The 14,973-nt window shown below is 43.1% G+C and overlaps 1 protein-coding gene across 7 annotated transcripts in view; it reads right to left on the bottom strand.

The window, feature by feature from the left end:
- Window positions 1-14,973, bottom strand: part of LYPLAL1 (lysophospholipase like 1) — a 155,485-nt gene that overhangs the window by 74,238 nt on the left and 66,274 nt on the right. For 6 of the 7 annotated variants that reach the window (XR_005657384.1, XM_039883398.1, XM_039883391.1 and 3 more), the window contains one exon: window positions 7,866-8,002. Coding sequence is in view for 6 of the 7 variants with exons in the window: in XM_039883398.1 (XP_039739332.1) it covers window positions 7,866-8,002 (137 nt within the window). In the remaining variant the exon portion in view is untranslated. Of the gene's footprint in view, window positions 1-7,865; window positions 8,003-9,568; window positions 9,629-14,973 lie in introns of those variants that run through there. The other variant, XM_039883397.1, reaches the window with a different exon arrangement.

Genomic DNA, 14,973 nt, shown 5'->3' with positions numbered 1-14,973 from the left:
GACTGCTGTTAATGCCTTAGGGAAGAGGGTGTATTTATTTATTTTGGTATCCCTGGTGCCTTGAATAAATAAGATGCTTAATAAATGAGGTTAATGAATGAATTGGTTTATACAATATAAATTACGCTATGAGATTTCGTTTAAGTAGTAATGTTGAATTACTCTTGGAGAGACGACTCATTTTGACTTTTCGTATAACTGCCAGTAAAAAATGAATATTCTCGAAAAGAGGAAACCGACGTTTAAATATCTCAAAAGATAATATCTGCTATTGACTTACTCTCAGAAAAATTATGATGTTTTAGAATTTAAAAATTTCATAGGTTCACAAAATCTCTTCTGTCATTTTATAAACCTCTTTTCCCATCTGTTCATAGGTAACAAGTAAAAAAAAAAAAATGTTTAAATAAGAGAAGGGAAATTTTCTGTTAAAAATAACCATTAGATTTACAGGCAAGTCATACTCCTTCATGTAAATGTCCTGAAAGATAAGAATAATTCATTTTTCCCTAGGATTATATTTATATACTTACTAGAAAATAAACATATATATAATATATAATATGCTATCTATATCTATTTAATTATATATATAGTTCTTTCACTTGAAGCTGATGTAATTAAGATATTTAATTATATAGATAGTTCTTTCACATATAATATGCTATCTATATCTATTTAATTATATATATAGTTCTTTCACTTGAAGCTGATGTATCTTAATTATGTATCTTAATTACATCAGCTTCAAGTGAAAGAACTATATATATAATTAAATAGATATAGATAGCATATTATATGTGAAAGAACTATAATTAAATATCTTAATTACATGTAGTAACATTTTATAATCTCGCTTAAATGAAGATTTAAACTGAAGTCGACAGCTCTTCCCCCTGGGCTGCTCTGAGCCGTCGATCCATTTTGCACACGTGGGTCCAGTCCTCACGTTCCCCCAGGTGTGCCGAGCAGGCTGGCTCCGGAAGGAGCGACACGCCGCGCTGAGAGGAGAACCAGCTTTATGGTCAGATGTTCCTGGACCTGACTTGCTCCCGCTCCGTTATTTAGAGGTCGTGAGTCCTTGGACGAATCACCTTTCTGATCTGTACTTTCGCCATCTGTCCGATGGGGACAGTGTCTCTCCCCTCAACACCTCCCCACTCGTCACCTATTAAACCTTCAGTAAAAACTAGTGGTGTCATCTTCCTTCCCCACGCCTAAATCTCTTTCAAAACTATACAGTGATCTCTTTGAATCTGTTGCTTCATGTGATGCCTTCCTTTTTTTTTTTTTATTATTTTTTATTTTTTTTAAACCTTCCCTTATGGCTTCCCAAACCACATGTATGCGATAATGCATAGTACATATTACTAAAATGTGATAACCTATAACGATGTTTGCTCATGCTGGTAGGTTGACTCTCGAGTTGGCTGCCTCCGATTGGCTATCTGTTGAAACACTTTATTCTTTTATGAGGGTGAATCCAGGGTGCACTGAGTAATGCATAATAAAATTAGTTTGGGGTGAAAGGAACCAAGTTTAAAAGCAAAAAAAAAAAAAAAAAAAAAAACAGGGACAGATAAGCACAGTAAAATAATCTCCAATGACTTCATTGTGAAGTAATGACTTTCACCAAATAACTGCATTGTAGTTTTATCTTTCCAACCAAGATTGTGTTAATGCTCTAAAATTAAATCTCTTGTGAAAGTTATCTGGAATTTCTCAACAAGTTTTTAAAGGGGTTTTATTTTTTCCTTGGAGGTCATGCCTCAAGAATTTGTAGGAATTCCGCCTGGAAAGTAATCATCAGTGGAAATTGGCAGTCAAAGCTAATTTATATTACTCTTCCAGATAAAAATTCCTTCCGTCTTAGACCTGCATTTCAAAAAAGATTATTATCACTCTGGAGAGAATACATCAGCGTCGAAAAAGAGAAAGAATGACCTCAAAGATGTCTTCGCTGCCTCTGTGCAACTCCGCGTCTGATTCTTTTCAAAACTCCTTTTTGAATCTTCTTTTTTGAAACGTTCTGAGGCTGTTCAAAGCTGGAGGGTGTCAGAGGCTTGCCTGGGGAGAACTCTCAGAATGATGTTCCCTCATCTGCCTGCGGTGGGAGTTCACGACACGACTTGGGTGGCAGGTAAAGGAGGCCAGAAGGAGGAAACGTGGGAGAGAAGGGGGTCTGCGACTGGATGAAGAGGAGGAAGGTGTTTCTTCTACAGCAATCTATCCTCATTCCCTGCGTGGCTGGCGGGAGTGGCTGTTCCTAAATCAGACCCCACGTCCCTCCTTCAGCCGCGTTCTGTTTTCATACGCATGATGTGTTCGTGAGGGAGGATGCTTAAGAAAAATGCCTTAGCGCTTTTTAATGATAGACCTGCATGGAAACCTCAGGTCTTCCATGTCCCGGCTCCTCCGTTTACAAGCTGCTTGACCTCCCCGAGTCTCAGTCTACATATCTATAAAATGGGTTTCATAGAGTTGTTGGAAGTCCACTGGATGTTATATGTAAATAACTCAGCTCAGTGTTTGGTTAGCACGAAGAAAAAGCTGGTTGGAAAAACAAATGAGTGAATAAATATTAGTGACTTCTAGTCTCTCCATCCTATCCAGAGAATTTGGAATAGTAATCCAATGTGGATAAGTTGGATCCTACTCAAGGATAAAAATCAATCCAGTAAAAAACATTAGCACTTTCTGAAAATTGATGCTACCAGATATTTTTTTAGTTGATGCCAACTAAAATCCACAAAAGAGATATGCCAGATCATAATCTGTACAACCAGAGCAGGCATTCAGAAGTCCGATCCACTTTTCAAGACTAAGAGCCCACACCTAGGAGGCGAAGAATAACTAAGGACCGTTTTTTATTCACAGAATTTCAACCCGAGATCCCTCCCAAGACGTACATGGTGTCACAACCAAATGGTCTGCCTATTCTATCATCCTACATATGTGCAATGAACAGGTCAGACCCACCGGACTTCCAGCATTCAACGGACCAAAAGCGAACCGAGGAAGCATTCTGTTCACTAAGAATTCAATCGCTCTTATCGAAATATTTCAGCAGTTGAACTGAATTCTGCTAGCAACATCAATACAATTTGTACAATTCCACAAAGCACGTATTTGGGACAAGGCCATTGTCGATCCTATGTGGTTTTCCAGTGGGTAGGTAATTCGTTAACAGTAGAAACAGAAGACAGATTTGCTTCCAACTGTGAGCTCATTCGTGGGGTCACAACTGAAAGCCGAAGGCAAAGCGGAGTCCAAAATAAACATCAGTTTGGACTAATAAACCATTTCTCTCTGAGGGTGCCCAGGTTTATACAAAGGAATTCCACCTCAAACAAGGAGAAATCTAACTCACTCGCCCCGATTATCAGCAGGCATGTCTGGTGTCTGCCTGCTCATACTGATCCATTCCCCATCCTCGAATCCATTTCCCTAAGACCCTGGCTCAAGAACCGCACGGACCCAGACTCCTCTTGCCTCTTTGCTCTTTAGTTACTCTAAAGGGGTAAAAAATAGTTCTAAACTATCTGTAGGAACAGTCACTACCATCGTCGGCCAGAAAGGCTAGTCAGAGAGCCAAAAAGTTTAATTTTTTTTAACCTATGATTTCTTAGTAAATATTAACTAATGTTGGAAGTATGCATGGATTTACTTCCCGGGTCTGTTTGAAACTTTTAAATCATCATTTTTTAAAACAAACAAATTTAAGCAAGACCTTTGAGAGTGACTCATAAAGGAAGGGTGTTTAGTTTGCTTCCCTCACCTTCTACAAGCTACCCGTCTTCAGACTGATGGTTTTTCTTTCGCGAGCCTGTCCCTTTTCCCTATGTGCTTGGTTGATGGATAATTCCCTCTGAGGCGTCTCCGGGAGCCTGAGTACCTCTTTGGTTAAGTGCCCAAGCAAACTGACCACTGTGCACTCAGGCCCTCACCTGTCTTACCCTTTACCTCAGTGGCGTCTGCCAGCTGGAGGCCCAGCCACACCAAGACTGTAGACTGGACCATTTATCCAGTTAGTTGCAAAGTGCCAGGGCCCCTGAACAGAGTCACGACGGGGACATGAACCAGAAACCCACGTGTCTCCCATCCACGAAAAGCATCCTCCCAGCCGAGCCTGCAGGAGCTCGTTTATTTGATCTGTAAATGGCTGTCTATATGGACAGGAGTCATAGAAGTTATTCTCTCTTTATAATCAATTCATTTATTTATTCCCCTAGTTTTAGATGCCAGATGCTACGTTCCTTGTATCCCACAGACACAGAACTACTTCGGAATTTAGAACATTTTCAACATGTATATATCAATCTGTTATTTACCAGATATCGATTTAACACCAACTATATGTCAATTAGAAAAACGAGGACAAGGGCACACTCAAAAAGAGAAAAACACCATTTTAAAGGCAGGAAAGGCTACGTGATACTGCAGATCGGGTGAATGGGCTGGAGTGGGGCACCCATTCGTTGGGGGACTGGAAAGCTGAGGAATCTGGGAGCAGGTGCTGAGAAGAACCATGGCAAAGACCTTCCGAGGGCCGTGGACTTTGGACTTCATGCCATAAACCGAAAGGGAACGGAACGAAGCACAGGGCGATGACGTCTGTGATGTGGAATGATACAGTGGTCGCCGCAGTTTGGAGAATAATTGGAGCAGGGGACAGACCGATGGGAAGGAAGCCTGCAGGATGGCTCTGGCAGTGCGGAGGCCCTAGATTAGGCAGCAAGGAGAAGCTGCAGGCCATGGGACAGTAGGACACTTAAGAGAGAGAAAATCGAAGTGGCCTCTGACATACCCGCTTTGGAGCAGACGTAATTTCTGGTAATGAATGTAGCCTAAACAAAGGGTTTCAAAGTGAGGGTTGGGAATCTCTTTGAAATACTGAATTTGTAACTATGACAGGGGGATTTGTCTCCTCTCTCTCTCTTTCCTAATGCACGATGTCAGAACTAAACCCAAATCATATCAATCAAGCAAATTCACAATGGCGAGGTTCTTGTGCCTGAGGAGGGGAATTGGTACAGAGATACAATCTCTGTCTTTAGAGATTCCTAGACTAGTTTGATGGTTCTCGATGCTTATGATGGGGAACGACTGTGAGGCGAGCCATAACTAAACGTTTAAAATGACAGTACAAGGCAGCCTGCGTAAGCGTCCGGTAGCAGTGCTGATGCGTGTCATAATGGCAGTTACATAATGGCAGTTTGGAGCGCTTTCTTTGAGGCATGTGCCGCGTGGATTATGTCTCGTAATCCTTAGGGAAAAAGGGTGTTATTTTCTTGACTCCTGTGAAATAATCTACAGAGACATAGGCAAGTTAAGAAACTTCTCTGCAGCCACACAGCTGCGCGTGGGGGGACCAGTGTGAACTCGCGGCCTGTGGCGGATGCTGCGGTGTCCTGCCCAGAGCTTTCTCTTAGGACCGCGGAAAGCCCTCGGTCCCCGAGAGCAGGAGAAAAGGGGTGACTGCTCACGATTCCAGGTCTCTCCAGGAACTGTCCTTGGCTGAAAGCAGCTGCCTCACCCATGGCTCGGCCTGGTGCAGGGGGTGGGGTACAACTGTCTCGACTGGAAAACTCTGAAAGAATCACCTCAGCTCCAGAGCTGCCAGGGTTGGCCGAAGCATCTGGGACAAGTGCAGCTGAATTCGACTGCTCTCTCCGCACGATGTCACTTCTGCCCCCTCCCCCAATGCTGCCCCCATGAGTGGTCTTCAATAAATCTACCTGTGCTCGGGGAACCTGAGCCGGGACAAGGCTTGGCTCCAAGGCCTGAGTGCTTAGCTACCGAGTCGTGTAATAGAAAGGTCATTCGTGAAGAATTGGAACTGAATGTGAAGATTAGGATCAGATGCTTCAGGCACAGGAGTCATGGAAAGGAAAGAAACGATCCTTGGGGACCGACGACTAGAGGCCTCTGACAAGAGCTGGGGGTTCAGTAATGGAGGGTCGACACTTCCTTAAGAGGTCATAGTGGGTCCTGGGGAAGCGCACCCATGCTGCTTCCCAACTGCCAGAGTCAGGAGACTCGATCTTGCCTTCTTCTTGAGAAGAGCAGAAAATTGATGCGATGTAAACAGCACTGTGAGAAATTAGGTCACGCGGCTGTGGACAGGATGGACTGGAGTGGCATTTTGTGTGAAAACCCAGAGCGTTGCTGGCTAATGGAATGAGGGGAGCTGGGGAAAGGAAGGGGTCACGGGGACTAGAAAGTGTCGAGGTCGCGTGACTGAGAGAAAAGCAGGTGTCCTCCAGAGGGCTGTGACAGGTTTGCCCTCCCTGGGACATCTTCATAGCTGAGTTAAAAGCGACATAAATGGCTGAGTTTGAGGACATCTCCCTCCTGACATATAGCTTATCTGAATTCTCCCCTTTTACGGAATGTTACTCGATAAACTTTCTCCAGCAAATGCTGCATTTCACTGGTGGCCTCAGGAAGAAGACGGGGAGGACACAGTTTAGCTGCTCTAGGGACGATCTGCAGTTTGGGTGTTTTTCCAAGAATCAGTGTCACCGAACACACGGCTCTGTGCTAGGCATGTGACACACGGGGACCGAGCGAACACAGAGGACAGGACAGAGAAGTCGTGCCTCCTGGAACGCAAGGCAAGTGTGCATCCACTTATTCAAGGGCAATTTTTCTCTACTGTCAACCTTACGTTCATGTTAGCGCCAGGTGCCACATTTAAATGCAAGCTGCTTCGATAGATCCTAAATTTTATTCCGGATATATTGTGCATTAAGATACCCAAACCATTAGTTTCTATATGTGCCCACGTCCAGTGGCTCCATCATAACCAGTCACTAGTCACTGGGTGAAATCAAGTAGGAAAGACATTATACAAAAACATTAATATTACAAAAACATCGTGTTTTGTAATCGGCCTTACAAAGATAAGTTCTTTCCGGCTCTCAGCCGTAAGAAATAGGACATTCTATTTCAATGCGAATTCCTTGATTCCATATTTAAATGAAACAACAAAAAATGTGGCAGACGAGGAAAACACTGACTCCAATGATATGATTGCCCTAAATTGCAGAGTTGGGGAGGGGAGAGAGGTGTGGGGAGAGAGACTAGTTTCAACTGTGAACTGGAGGTGTACTAATGAAAATGAATCTCTTTTCTATAATATCATAGTCACTCATCCTTTGGCGGAAATGCTCTGTACCTTCCTAGTTTCACAGTCTCTCCTGATTCCTTTATTTTTGGCTTCTGTGGAGTTGGCTTTGACTCTGTGGAGAAAGGCTGTTCTCACTCCTGGCTCCTCTGCTAGGAAGTGCTGGGGATCTGCTCCAGCCTGTGAGCTGTGTCACCCCAGATGTAAACTAGGAGACTGAAACTTTACGTTCCGAGACAGAGATGGTCAGAGGCAATGGGCCTAGGTCCCCTCACCACGGAATCTACCACAGGGAGCCAGAGCCTCAGGGTGGCAGAGCTCTCGAGAGGCCCCCGTGCAGTGGGCACCCTGGGATATTAACAAGACATTAACGACCGGACCTTTGGGGTGCAGTCAGAGAACACGCTTGTAATTCTCCTCAACATTATAGCTCAACCAAGTGATGTCAAGATTTGTACCATATCGACAGTCAGAGTTTCATCCCAAACGATGTGGCAAAAAGATGCACCACTGTCACTTCCTCGTGAGGTCATAGTGGGTCCTGGGTAACAGAGCCCACGCTGAAACCAGACGGCCTGGGTCAGAATCTCAGCTCCGTCATTTACCAGACAGTAACACTGGACAAACTGCTCACTCTGCGTTATCCAGGGTTAATTATTTTCCAAACACATCTCCGCCATCGGTCTACCGACCAGCTATTTGCTCAACAGATCAGTTCCATCTCCCCGCCACTCACCTCTTCTTCGGAGCCCCACTTCCTCCCGTCGCTCTCCAGGTGAGTCGTTTTCTAAACCCGCGCCGCAGGTGTCCCCTCCATCTCTCTCCATCTGTCTTGGTTTGCTCTGTTGTTTTGCTCCAGCAACTAGTAGCTGCCTAAGAAAGAATACAAAAGGGAAATTCAAAAAAAAAATTTTCCTGCATGACAAAATTATTTCAAGTGGTAAATATTTTAATCCATATAATGGACAGTTTGGAAGAAAATAGAAGTCTAAGTTGAACAGCACCGTCACTCGGAATTCTCAGGCTTTGTTCTGCTGTCTTTAAGATTCAGTTGCTGTTATGAAACTCAAGGCCGTTCTTCTGTATTTGACTGTTTTCTCCTCCACTTTGGAATCTTCTAGAATCTATTCTAGAGCTCGAGTGTTCTCACTTTGACCTACCTGGGGTTTTGTCTTTTTTCACTCATGGGACAGGTTCTCCACGTGCTCCTTCATGATGGAGACACACACACGCGCGTTTCAATTGTGGAAGCTGAAAATCGCTTCTTCGAGAAGATCTCCCCTTCATTTTCTCTCTTCTCTTTCCGGAACTCCCGTTAGCTGCTACACTCTGAAAATCGATTCTTTAATTTTTCTTATCGTTTCCCTCTCGTTTCCCTTTTGTCTCTATTTTTTGTTCTACTTTTGAGAGTTCCTTGACTCTACCTTATAACCTTCTATTTATTTTATTTTAATTTCGATTTTTCTATTTTTTTAAGAAAAAGAACTCTGTCTCGTCTCTGATCCTTCTTCATTGCAGCCTGTATCCAGAGAATGGACTCACTTTCTTTGCATATCTTTGAGGACATAGTATAACTTTTTAAGAAGTTTACTTCTGATTTCTGCATGGACTCTGATCTGTCCAGAACCTTTGTCTATTTGGGTTTTAACTCTTTGTTTTGGTCTCTGTGTCCACATTGCACATCATCCTCAGGCGTCTCTGATTCTGTCTACTTATTTACAGCTAAGAGGGAGTGGCTAAAACACTTTCGGGACCGCTGTGCATGTGAGCAGAGGGGCGACTGGCAGGGGCCACTGAAGGGCGACCTCCCCTTTCCACAGAAGAGCCCTAAATGTTGACTTAGAGATTTTTTTTCTTGTGATTGCTTAAAAAAAAAAATCTAATTTCTGCCAGGGATGGAGCGGGAAAGGGGGTGTAGAGGGAGCAGCACAGGTTTGCTGGCTGGCGCCCCAGAATCGGGCAGAGACCGGGGAGCAGAGGGAGGACTCGCTGGCCCTTGATTCTGGTGTCTCTCGGCAAGAGTCTCTTCTGCTTAGCTTCCTCGGAGTATAATCCTTTGGTCCTGTCTGTCCCTCCGTGCATGTGTGTGTTGACGGGAGGGTGATTTTATGGTGGGTGCCTGGCTGTATGGAGTGTGGGAAGACACGTGGCCTCAAATCTTCCCCTGAACCTCAACTTCTGCTGAGCCTAGATCTTCCAAGTTCTTTCGCCAGTTTTCAAAAATGCATCGGAAACTTTTATCCACCGTTGTCTTTTATTCTGGTTCTCTTTATCTTTATGGGCTAAAAATTACTTTTTTTTTTTTAACTGATGCCGGAGGCCAAGGTGGGGAGACGGGGGACAGTGTTAAGTGCATGGTCTATGTGCTGCTTTATCTGGCCGCCAGACAAAGACAAGATGCTAGATGTGCTTTTGCATAACATCCTGTGAGTCCAATGTCCAGGCAGGTCCTCATCATAAGATCCCATGGCACAGCATCTCGGCCACCATGGGCAGGGCCTACGAAATTAATTATTAAAGTCGCATTCAGTTCTTCATTATTTGACTTTTTGAAATGTTGGACTCTCTTTGCAAAGCATTATCAGAATGGTAGACTGATGTTTTGTCAATGTGACAAAAAATTAGTGGATACACAGTGGATTGTGTTCAGTAATTATTTGTGGTTTGATGCTATGGAAATTGGTTGGTGTGCTTTTCCTAGATTTAAACATATGCTTTTTTTTTTTTTAATGTAATAGTAATAAGCAACTTTCTTAACATGGTTCCAATACTACACGGAAATTTAGTCATCTTCCCTTCATCCTCCCTCCTCCATCTGTATACATCTCAGGAAAATAGGCGAAGTTGTAGTTTGACAGGAAAAATAAAATGCTGCTTCAAATCTTGGAAAAGCAGATATCCACTTGTCTAAATGAACTAACGAACTGTCATAAAGATATCAGAGATGATAATATGACGATAATAGCTTCTATTTATTGAGTGACCAGTTCAAGTATTTAATCAGTTTTAAAAATGTCCTTTTTAAGCACCAAAAGCATTATGTAACAGGTGTTATCTACATGTTTACACGTGGAAACGAGGTTCGGGGACGTGAAGAGGCTTGGGGAAGGTCCAGAAGGATTTGGACAACAGTCTGAAGCTCCCTAAAGCCCATGTACTCCATGTTGCAGGCAGGGATAAAAGTGACATTCGTTTACAAAATTTTAAACACCGTTGGTGACTTCCCTCGGAAATAATCTGTCTCTATAGGGTTCATTCTATTCTGCCACCTCACCTCAGGGAAAGAAATTAAGATGTTTGGTATATTTATAATGAGATTTTTAAATACTTTGAGCTCTCTTAAAGATGCAAGCCTATCTGTAATTTCCAATTTCTCTCTCTCTCTCTCTGTCTGTCTCTCTCTCTCTCCTTCTGATATGGTCTTAAGAAATCTGTAAAGAGACTTTGTAATCATTTTTTACATCTCTGATGAAACTCTTCAGTTGAAAAAAGTATAAATCTCCCTCTGAATAAGCCTCTTGACTTTGGTTTTCTCTACTCAGTTGAGAACGCTGTTTATGATAGGGTGGCTATGCTACAATTAAACAAACATCCTATAAAGAAGTTCAACTTGTTAAAAATGGCTTGTTAAATAAGTTTGGAACCATTATCTGAATAACAAACTAGATTTGAACTTGGATAGCAAACTCCAGTTTTATGGGTCTTCCGATGACCTCATTGTTATAATAAATGAGTACATTGGGTTTCCTTATCCATCAGGAAAGTCCTATACTGCTTGTGTCAGATGACTCAGAAAATGTCGTCCATGCTGAAAGATAAGAAAGTCTGGACTTTCTCCATCCAGCATCCCTTACGGCTATATGTCAAAGCCACATCACCAGGAAGTTGGCTCCTGCCTGGGAGAAACTGTCTACCTCTCAGTTCATCTGCGTCTCGGATCCCTTACTTCACATTTCTTTCTTTTCTTTTTTTGAGAATATGCAAAATACACCAGCAGAGAGCCATATGGGAGCATCGGTACTACTACGCAACCCTCTCTCTGCCAGGAATCCCCCAGCCACCCAGCTACTCAGCTACCTGGCTACCATCCTCTCTCTGCCACGGCTAGAATACTGCCCAGATTCGAAGATGTCGTTCCAACGAGCACCATCTCCCAGCTGCCAGGAGCAGAGGCAAAGATGCACGGTCCCCTCCTTCGTTCCTTTCCCAGGCTGTACTGAGAAAAGGCGGTCACGTGAGAGCATTCTCAACACGGGATTCCTGGGAAGGTGCTGCCAGCCAGACCCCCTTCAAGACCAAACCTCCTTTGCACGTCCTAGGTCAGGACCGCCCCCCACCATCTCGGTGGATATTTGGCCACGTCTGGAGACACTTTTGATGCTTGCAACTGAAGGGGTACTACTGGCCTTCAGTGGGTAGAAGCCAGCAATGCTTCTAACACATCCTCCAGTGCACAGAACAGTCCCCACAACGTAGACTCACCTGGCCCCCAGATCAATAGCGCAGAGGCTGGAACACCCAGCCAAGCAAGGCTCAGAGGCAAGTACACAAAATGGCAGGTATCAAGTACTTTCCCAGTCCAGAAGTCACTAATCAAGTGCTTTTTATGTGGTGAAGATTGTGCTCCACAGCAAGGGGGATAAAAAGGAATTTTATTAAGTTTAGAGAGGGAATAAAGCACGGTGAGTAAACGCGCTGACTTGGGTACAAAAGTCCCTGGGTTCAGACCCCAGCCCTGACGCTTATGAGTCGCATGGACTTGGCCAGTTCCATATCCTCTCTGAGCATCATTGTCTCATCTGCAAAATGCTCCCAAACGATGGACGTACATTATGAGCTGTGATGATTAAATAGATTATCGTATACTCAGGTGCTCTGAACAGGCCTGCCACATAGTCAGCTCTCTCTCTCTCTCTCTCTCTTTCTCTTCCTACCACTTACGATGACAGGGCACCTTAGGAGACCGTCACACAGAAAGAGGCCTGGGTCCCCTACGAAGGGGTGAGACCTTGCAGCAATGTGGTTTATGAAACAGAGCCAAGGGTTAGGTCACGTTCTAGCTCTGATGTCATTAGGAGCTTCGGCAAAGTGACTCACACAGTCCAGGCCTCTATTTCCTTACGAGAAACAGGGGGATGCTGGCATTTGCCAGCTTGTAAGGTCATCCGAAAGATAAGCTGAGATAATCAATGTAAAAACAATTGGAAAAATTATTATCACGTATTTGAACTTTTAGAGACGATATTTCACGCTACATATTTTACATCTTGCATTTCCCACATCTCCAACATTTTTAAAAAATTATTTATCTCCTTGAAAACAGTGGAACTGGAAAAGTCTAACTTATCTGAAGTCCCCAAATTTGTTCCTGGGTATAGGCCAACGAATTGAATTAACTTTCAAAGCTTTTCTAGGATATTTTTTAAAATCACAATGATAATTTTCTGGTTTTAAGAGCTAAGGTTAAATAAAATAGATCGATGATTTAAGCCAATTTGTTAATGCCTTCAGGTGTGCAGTCACCTGAACATGAGTCATTTAGTAAGTGACAGTCAAGCCACCTGAAGAATGACATCAGACATGGCAGGTGTGAAGGCTCTGATCTTTCTCGTTTTCCAGCTTCTGAGCCTACCGTGCGGTGCTTCCCCCAAATCTCTTAGTTCTGACCGGAATTGCCAACCCTGGTGTGACATCCCGACCCGAACCCGCTGTGCTTCTAACCCCACTTTCTGTTCGTGCCAGCTGCATAGAGCGAGGCCCGGGTGTAGACAAGCAGGATGGTTTCCGAATCCACGGCCTCGTTCCCCCTTCCTCTCTCCCTCTCTTAACACCTGCTGTTTCCTGTGATCTGCGATCAAGGGGCCACTGCAGCTACGCTCCATTTACTACATCAAAAGTGACCAACATCAAGGAGAAGTTTCCGCTCTAGGTGAAAGGAGCTGTCGAAACGCATCAGAACGGACACGTGTCCACCTCATAAAGCTCTCCATAGAAATACCAGCGCGAGGGAGCATGACCCCTTGTGAAACTAATTGTTCCAATTGGGGATTTCAGAGGATTAGGCGGGAGCGAGGTCTACGCTGTGCTATGCTCTCCCTGTTCTGAGTGCTCGTCTCAGATGTTAGGTTTACTGTCACCAGACCTCTTACGTGCACCACGGATGTCCATTATCAGGACAGCGACTGTGGTGAGCCATCTCGGTTTCTACGTGTGAACTCCTGTAATTCTTCATTGCGAAGGCCGCCATGTCCTGTGTGTGAGTGACCTGTGGGGGACTGCCCCCCATCCTCTCCATCTTTACTTCTTTGGGATATGAACCTGTCCAGGCGTTACCTAAAAGCGAGACTGAACTGAATTTCCCGTCCAGCATACAACGTGACCCTCACTCCAAGCAAAATCAGTTATTAGTTGTCATTTTCCCCAGAGACTCTGAAGATTGTTATCATTGCATTTTCGTAAATATGGTAAATGTACACATGGTCCCACCGCCGGGGGCGAGAATCGGTACCACGTGATCCAAGTCCACGGTGACCTGTCAGAGTTTCCATCTAGATACGGGGAGGGTTTTTGCTTAATTTATCCTCTGGCTGACTCAATTTTATGTCTTAGACAATGGATGCTTTTATAAAGAAAATGTTCTTGGCTTGTACAGCGCTATTTTTTTTTTAGAGGCCACTGCAAATGTAAAAATTGATTTCCTTCGCTGCTTTTTCTTAATTCCAAATAATGCTGTGTGTACTGCTGTTGCCTCAAGGAGCAGGAAGGCCATAATTCACCAGATGTGAGGCTATTAGGCCTTCATTTCCTGAAGCAATGAATTAGCAACTCTTTTTCCCTGTCACAGAAAATTGTCACAAAATAGTCCAAGACACAATGGCAAGTTCAATTAAGGTTTTGTGACTTCAAGTGGGCCTGGCTGAAAAATGAATTGACTGAGCGAGAGGCAAATTGGGTAGGAAATTGCCCGGCTCCAAAGTGGGGGCTACAGTAAACATAATTTTATTTTATATAGTCCATATCACAAATGTTTCAAAAAATTACGTAAGGATTACCCTTTTCTACCAGTGAAGATGACAGACCACAGACAATATCTTTACTTTTGTTTGCTACAATTCTCTGGAAGAAAACACTTCAATTTTCCCTTTAAAAAGTAGCAAAAATTAGCAGCAGAAAGATAAAATTCAAGGGCACAAAATTCTGTTTGAGTTGGATTAGCGTCTTGGGGGCAAAGAGTACAGCTAGAGTCTGGAATTCTGAGCCTTAAGATGAGTTAACTATTTTAAATATTTTAATTTACATTCAATTTACATATTTATGTATATTTATATGTTATATTTAATTTTATATCACTATTTTAATATTTATTATGGTTAATAACGAAAAGAAACAGACAGTTTTATTTACCTATAACTCAACTTAGTAGATAGTATATTCTTCTCTAAATTAACATTTGATTTATTTATTGTTCGAGAAATTATATTCTTGACCTACTCTATGGAAATATCCTTAAGATTTATGATAGATTTATAATTTGCTTTTAGAAGAAAATGTCCTCTGAAATTGACTTTACTTCTCTCGCTTGATAATGAAAAATCTCCTTAAAATCTAAGGAGACAGAGATTAGAGTTAATATGATATAGCCCAAGTTTCTGAATAAATAAAAATTTACGAACGCTTTTCTCTTTCTTGTGCATTTAGTTTATAATCATTTCTAAACCACGTGAGATGACACTGGATATGCATAAGAGGTGGAGGACACAGTCCTTACCCTGAGGGACTTGGGACATCAGTGGGGAGACCCCATTCTTTGGAGGGGTGTCTCCGAAGCATTTGAAGAACGACTA

The sequence above is a fragment of the Pteropus medius genome, unplaced genomic scaffold (assembly GCF_902729225.1).
Source record: "Pteropus medius unplaced genomic scaffold, Ma_sr-lr_union100, whole genome shotgun sequence".
Lineage (NCBI taxonomy): Eukaryota > Metazoa > Chordata > Mammalia > Chiroptera > Pteropodidae > Pteropus > Pteropus medius.
Note: the sequence above shows the minus strand (reverse complement) of the source record. Positions and strands in the feature narration are given on the sequence as shown.